The following is a 7276-nucleotide window of genomic DNA, read 5'->3' as shown; positions in this document are numbered from 1 at the left end:
TAAACTATTGTTGCCACAATAGACAAAATTAACATTCTATAACTTAAAACATGAAATAAACTTGATTATCTTCCTTCCTATTCCTGCACTCAGCAATTCAAAAGTTCAGATCAAACAATCAGTGAAAGCAATGGTTCACCTGAGCAAAACAAAATGTTTCAAACATTTTAAAACAAGAAATGGCAACAAAAAAGCAAAAACAAAATGGTCAAAGGAATCCATCCAGTGCATGTTCAAAAAGGAAAATTACTGAAAAACAGAGTAGGTGGCCACCAAAACACTTTCAGTGTGAATGGCCGCTCACATCTGACTACACTTTTTCTCCGTACTCAAGCAACAAATAAAATGTAACTCTAAAATGTTAGTTTTACTGCAGCACAGCATTCCCTTTTCACTCATTGTCGATCACTCATTACCTGATCGTATTGCAGCAGACATTTTATAATCCAAATAACATTTGTGCACACAGATCCACATGTTCAGATTTTTTTCTTGCCCTGCAGAAGTGAATCATTGAAGGACAATGGCATCTGTTAAAGAGCAGCTTGTGAAATCACTGAAAGAACTAGTCAAAGATGATCTGAAGGAGTTTCAGTGGTACCTGAAGAATCATGAGTGTGTTTCAACTTCTGAAATGGAGAACACAGATGTCTTAGACACAGTGGACAAAATGGTGGCAAGTTTTGGACAAGAAGAAGCTGTGATGATCACAGTGAACATCCTTAAGAAGATGAACCAAAACCTTCTGGCTGAACAGTTAGAGAACAAACACAATGAAGGTAACAAAAATCTTTACAAGTGTATGGTGTAAATTTAGAGACTAAAGTAATAAATGAGTATCAGCTTAAACTCTTGCTTGGCCAGTGTGATTTCTGTAACTGCATTTTCATTTTGTTTCATCTCCCTCTTTCACAGTTCAGACTGAGGGCAATATGAATGCTTCTGCCACTGTTGGAGCTGCTTCAAAACAGATCTTGGGTAAATAATGACCACTGTCTGTACATGGAATTATTTATTTACCCCGTATTGGGGTTTATTCATATTTTAGTCAATGGTCTTTTTGCGTAGGTAAGAGAAAATATGCTTACAACAATTACAGAGGTTCACACACACATAAATCTTTGGCTTGTCTATGCTCATGTGCAATTCAACAGTGCTGTGGGGTTTTCTCATACACCAGGGCCATTATTGACAACTTGTGATAACTTTGGATTCAGTTCTGTAAGGACCACCCTTTTGTCCAACAATGGTAGCCGCTGGTTTGGGCCAATGTGTTCTGCGTGTAGGTCTTTTACTTAAAGGTGCAATAAGCGATTTCTGAGAAACACTGTTGAAAGAGGATCAGAGCGAGCACCGCAACACGCTTGTAGCCAATCAGCAGTAGGGGGCGTGTCCATTCATGATGGGGTATGAGAGAGAGTGAGCAAGAGGGAGATTTGAAGAAAAACTGGATGGCTGAGATGCATTACAAAATAGAAAATGTCAGAGTAATATCTCTGGAAAAAGAAGAATTATGATCAGGCAAGAGCTTTAGGACCCGTGTTAATATTATAAATATTCATATTAGCTTTCCAGCACTGGAGAGACCTAAGCAGGAAGGCCTGAATACAGATGCTAACATTGGTTTTGCTATGTTTCACAGAACCAAGATATACTGTTGTTGTAAGTGTTAGTTTTAAGTGTCATTGTTTGTCTGGAGCTGGTATACTGCTGGTGAGTTTACCCTTCTGTTAACATGGTGGCTGCTGGCTCTTCTTCTTTCTCTCTGGTTTGTGCATCACGCGTTTACCAATCATAAGTTGCAAAAGTTGCAATTCAAGGAATTCAATTCCTTGGCTACTTGAAAGTGCCGGAGTAGGAGTCAAAAATACTCCACAAAATGGCAAACAGGAACTAGAGTTCCTTGTGCGAACAGGACGAAAACAGAAATGTTCTTCAGTTCCTTAGCTAGATTCATGTTCCTGTCATGAGCCAAAGCAAATGCATGACATTAAGCGTTGTCTATTTATTAAGAATAATCAGTGTAAGATTGAGCATGTAAATGCATTTAGTGTTGCAGTACATTCACTAAATATGCAAGTATTATTAATTGTGGTAAAGAGGATGCAGTAATACATCAGTACTGAAATGCACATGTACCACACATACTTTTTATACAAGTGTGTTTGTATGTTAATTTATTTTAGAGGGATATCATAGGCCAGGTAACAATTAATTATATAGTTTAAAAATTAAATAAAAATGTGTTAATAAAATACCAAATTTATAAACAAACTTATTTCAATCCGAACAGTTCATAGTTCTAAACTCAGTATTTTGAGATTTTTTAACTCTTTGCTTTATTTTGTTTTTCTCTTTCTCAAAGACTCAACTGCAGAGGACAGTAAAGCTGATCCTCATTATTACAGAAAGCTCAGCCTTAGACTGAAGAACAAATTACAAGAGGACTACAAGCGGATATTGGTTGGTAATTCTCAGACAGGTCATCGGCAGTACCTGAATGATATTTACACTGATCTATATGTGGTGGAGAATGAGACTGGAGGAATAATGATTGACCATGAGGTGAGACAGATCGAACTAAATATCAGCCGATCTACTGCAAAGGACTCAGCGATCCAGTGCAATCACATATTCAAAGAACAAATGGGTCAACAAAACAGAAAAGTGCTGACGATGGGAATCGCAGGTGTGGGAAAAACTGTCTCTGTCAATAAATTCATTCTTGACTGGGCTGAAGGAAATGAAAATCAGAATATACTCTTCGTATTTCCTCTCCCATTCCGTAAATTGAATATGATTAAAAAGAACTGCAGTCTCATCGATCTGCTTCAAGAATGCTTCTTTAGTGGTCCTGAAGAACTGCCCTCTCTTCCTGAAGGCGACTGTAAGGTCTTGTTCATCTTTGATGGGTTGGATGAATGTCATTTCCCTTTGAGATTTAATGAAAGTGATGCATTTACAGATGTGCATGTAAAAACAACAGTGAGTAAAATAGTTACAAACCTAATCAAGACACATCTGTTACCCTCTGCTCTCATCTGGATCACATCCAGACCAGCAGCAGCCGGTCTGATACCCCGAGACTACATTGATCAGGTGACAGAGGTACGAGGATTCAATGATGAGCAAAAAGAGCAATACTTCATCAAAAACAGTCCTGGGGTTGCTGGAAACATCATCTGTCACATCAGGAAATCCAGGAGCCTGTGCATTATGTGCCACATCCCTGTCTTCTGCTGGATCTGTCTCACTGTTCTTCAACCTCTACTGACTCAAGAGGGCAATGACAAAATACCAACAACTCTCACTGCGATGTACACAAACTTCTTACTATCTCAGAAGCAAAAGATGAAAAAATACTGTTATGATCCTGAACTTAATCCTAAAGCCAAGTCTTTTGATCAGGTTATTCTGAAACTTGGGAAACTGGCCTTTAAACAGCTACAGAAAGGTAATCTGATTTTCTACAAAGAAGATATTGAGGAGTGTGGACTAGATGTCAGTGAAGGGTCAGTGTACTCTGGGTTATGCACTCAGATCTTTCAGAAAGAAAGGGCTTTTTCAATGAGAAGTGTTTACAGCTTCGTACATCTCAGTGTTCAGGAGTTCCTAGCTGCTCTCTACGTGTTTTTCAGATACAAATGTTTTGGAAGAAGATTTGTATTTCTTCAATCTTGGACAGACAAAGTGAAATGGGGTATCTTCAAAAAGTCATTATTTGACTTTCATAAGGCTGCGATCAACAAGGCTTTGCAGAGCAAGAATGGACACTTGGACCTTTTCCTCAGGTTCCTGCTGGGTCTCTCACTGGAGTCCAATCAGAGTGACCTGAAGGAACTGCTGCCCAGACTGAAACTAAAAACCAAGAATGTCAAAGACGTTGCTGATTATATCAAAAAGAAAATAGAGAAGGAAAATAAGGTAGAGAGAACTATCAACCTATTTTACTGTCTGAGTGAACTGAAAGATGACTTTGCAGAGGACATCCAGATTCATCTGAGCTCAGGAAATCTTTCAGCAAATCTCTCCTCTTCTCAATGGTCGGCTCTGGTGTTTCTGCTCCTGATTTCAGAAGAGACTCAAGAGATGTTTGAACTGCAGAAATACAGAAGATCTGATGACGCATTAATGAGACTGCTACCAGTGATCAAAAACACTAGACGAGCACTGTAAGAGTCATCTTTACATTTATTTACATGCATGGTTAGTCATTTTATTTGGTCTCTAAATTAACAGGGTGACATGGGCCAAACTTTAGACCAAGGATGCCCAAAACTCTTCCCAGAGATCTACCTTACTGCATAGTTCAGTTACAACAATTTCTAGAAACATTAGTATATTAGAGAAATTTTAATATTTACTGACAGGTGTTTTGGAAGATATTAATTAGCTGGTTCAGAGGTGGTTGAACTTTAACTTACCATTTTCTTTATAGAATGCTAGATTATTGGTACATAAAATATTGAATAAACTGCCCTTCTTGATCTTGTCACATAAAGAGTGATGTTTAATTAAGTGATAAGTATATTTTACTTGTAATACTTAAGGACGTTAAAATCAAGAAAATCAAGTGCCTTTGCACTTTTATTATAAAAATTGTAAAGTATAAATTATACATTTGTGTAAATTTTAAATAGTAGGGTATTATATTAGGGTATCTGGCCAACACTGATAACAGTTTTTGTTTTCCAGTTTACAGTCCTGTAATCTCACTGCTCAGTGTTGTGAGAGTTTGTCATCAGCTCTTCAATCCTCAAACTGTGTCCTGAGAGAACTAGATCTGAGTAACAATGACCTGAAGGATTCAGGAGTGAAGCTGCTCTCTGATGGACTGAAGAGCCCAAACTGTCAGCTGCGCATACTAAGGTTTGATATTGATTGAAGTGTAAAATAATTTATTATGTAAGAAGGGACAGTGTGGAGTGATATGAGAGATACATGGGATCGTTGGCTCAGTGAAAAGTCAGCATACAACTGTATTTTATCACAGAATAACCCCATTGATTCATTGCAATCAAAAGTTTCTTTTTCTGTGGGGATTTGTATTATGTGTGTATCAGGAGTCATACAAATTTAGGAAGAAAATGGAAACGCAAAACTCAAATGATGAGATATTATTGTCTGTTTACTTCCAATTTTGGTATATGTTTCAGTATACACTTCTTTGTTTTATTTTTCATATTAGATTTGCATTTTGTAATCTTACTACTCGGTGCTGTGAGAGTTTGTCATCAGCTCTCCAATCCTCAAACTGTGTCCTGAGAGAGCTGGACCTGACTAACAACGACCTGCAGGATTCAGGAGTGAAACTGCTGTCTGGTGGACTGAAGAGTTCAAACTGTCAGCTGCACATACTGAGGTATTTAACTAGTCTGTATATTTTGGGAAAAACTAGTGTAGTTGGTGTGTGCTTAATAATGCTCTCTACTGCCCCACTTTTTAGAAAATTACTCAAATGATTCTGTACATTTGCAGCAATGACTATATGAGATTCAGTGATTTTCTTCAATAAAAAGGCATCCTGTTGTTTTTTTTTGTTTGTTTTTTTGCAGTATAATATAATATTTAAGAACTTGGTTAAATAGTAGTCTTTGTTTTTTTCCTTAACATATACATATAAATAACTTATTATAGCTAAGTTATGTATATGTGAGATTGTAATTTGCTGGCAACGTTTGCGGATAATATACAATGTTTGCTATAATCACCTTTCACCTACATGCCTATGGCTTTAGTGCAAATAATATCTGATTATAAATGTCCACAATAAATCGCTCCAGATCCATGTGTGTGTGTGTGTGTGTGTGTGTGTGTGTGTGTGTGTGTGTCTGTAGGCTGTCAGGCTGTATGGTGACAGAGGAAGGCTGTGGATATGTGTCTTCAGCTCTGAGTTCAAACCCCTCACACCTGAGAGAACTGGATCTGAGCTACAATCACCCAGGAGATTTAGGAGTCAAGATGCTCTCTGACAGACTGGAGGATTCAAACATCTCACTGCAGATACTCAAGTATGCCAAAGACTAATACTGAAATACTGAACATGTGTGTGTGCATGTACATATCTACATTAAAATGTGTTTGTGTGTTTATAGTGTGGTTCATGGAGGAGAGTTCAGGATGACAGCAGGACTACGAAAGTGTATGTCTACATACGAGCACACACTCTGTGATTGTTGAGTGATTGTTGTGCTGTTGTGTTTTAGATTTTTCTCTTTTCTTGTGTTCAGATGCCTGTGATCTCACACTGGATCCAAACACAGCACACTCTCGTCTCATTCTGTCTGATAAGAACAGGAAAGTCACATATGTTTATGGTCATCAGCCGTATCCTGATCATCCAGAGAGATTTAAGAACTGCGAACAGGTTCTGTGTGGGGAGAGGTTGACTGGACGCTGTTACTGGGAGGCTGAATGGAGTGGATATAATGCTGATATATCAGTGTCATGTAAAGGAGTCAACTGGAAAGGAGGGAGTGTCTTTGGGTTTGGATCCAATGGCAATTCCTGGAGTCTGATCTGCTCTGATAACAAATTCTCTGCCTGGCACATTAAAAAGCGAACTGCCATACCAGCCCCTCCACCCTTTTCTAATAGAGTAGGTGTCTATCTGGACGTGTCGGCCGGCACTCTGTCCTTCTACAGCGTCTCTGACACACACACACTCACACACTTACACACATTCAACACCACATTCACTGAACCCCTCTATGCTGGGTTTAGGGTTTATTTGAACTCTTCAGTGTCTCTGTGTCCGATTAAAACTTAGAGAAGCACACCCAACATACATATCCCTATATTAAACAACATCACTATATTAAACAACATCCCTATATTAAACAGCCGAAACAATGCTAACATAGATACTTGGAGATGAACATGATTGAATGAGGACAGAGTTATATGAGAACAGACAGAACTCATGATTAAATGCTTGTTCACTCCCAAAAGGATAACTATAATTATTACTAGCTTGTACGTCAATCGACGAACAATAATGTTGTTTATTTTAAACATACTCTGCAGTTATGTCATAATTGCCACACACATTTTAAAATAGCAAAGATATTTTTTTTGATTTGCTGTCAATTTATTTATCATTTATCAGCGGGAAAAAAGTACTCTGAAAGTGATTCCAATGGTAATATTGTTGTGAACTTTGCTATTCTTGGAGTTGGAATGATTTTTAAAACGTTTAACATTCTTGGACTGAATGGGCATTAGAGTTTTTATCAATTCCTAACATCCTTTTGTTCAATCTGTAGTCAAGTGTTAA

At 37.9% G+C, this 7276-nt stretch overlaps 1 protein-coding gene across 2 annotated transcripts; it reads left to right on the top strand.

The window, feature by feature from the left end:
• Window positions 1–493: 493 nt before the first annotated feature.
• Window positions 494–6815, top strand: LOC130079622 (NACHT, LRR and PYD domains-containing protein 12-like). Of its 2 annotated transcripts, XM_056244962.1 has the most exons (8): window positions 494–779; window positions 916–978; window positions 2366–4172; window positions 4696–4869; window positions 5189–5362; window positions 5838–6011; window positions 6096–6142; window positions 6231–6815. In XM_056244962.1, exons 1-8 carry the CDS (start codon window positions 524–526, stop codon window positions 6767–6769), a joined length of 3234 nt encoding a protein of 1077 aa, XP_056100937.1. In that variant the 5' UTR covers window positions 494–523; the 3' UTR covers window positions 6770–6815. The 2 variants fall into 2 exon arrangements, with proteins under 2 accessions (XP_056100937.1, XP_056100938.1); XM_056244963.1 differs by lacking the exon at window positions 5189–5362.
• The last annotated feature ends 461 nt before the right edge of the window (window positions 6816–7276 follow it).

Source organism: Rhinichthys klamathensis, unplaced genomic scaffold (assembly GCF_029890125.1).
Source record: "Rhinichthys klamathensis goyatoka isolate OS25496 unplaced genomic scaffold, OSU_Roscu_1.1 h1tg001190l_1, whole genome shotgun sequence".
Lineage (NCBI taxonomy): Eukaryota > Metazoa > Chordata > Actinopteri > Cypriniformes > Leuciscidae > Rhinichthys > Rhinichthys klamathensis.
The sequence above is the reverse complement of the archived record's forward strand: the minus strand, read 5'-3'. Positions and strand labels throughout refer to the sequence as shown.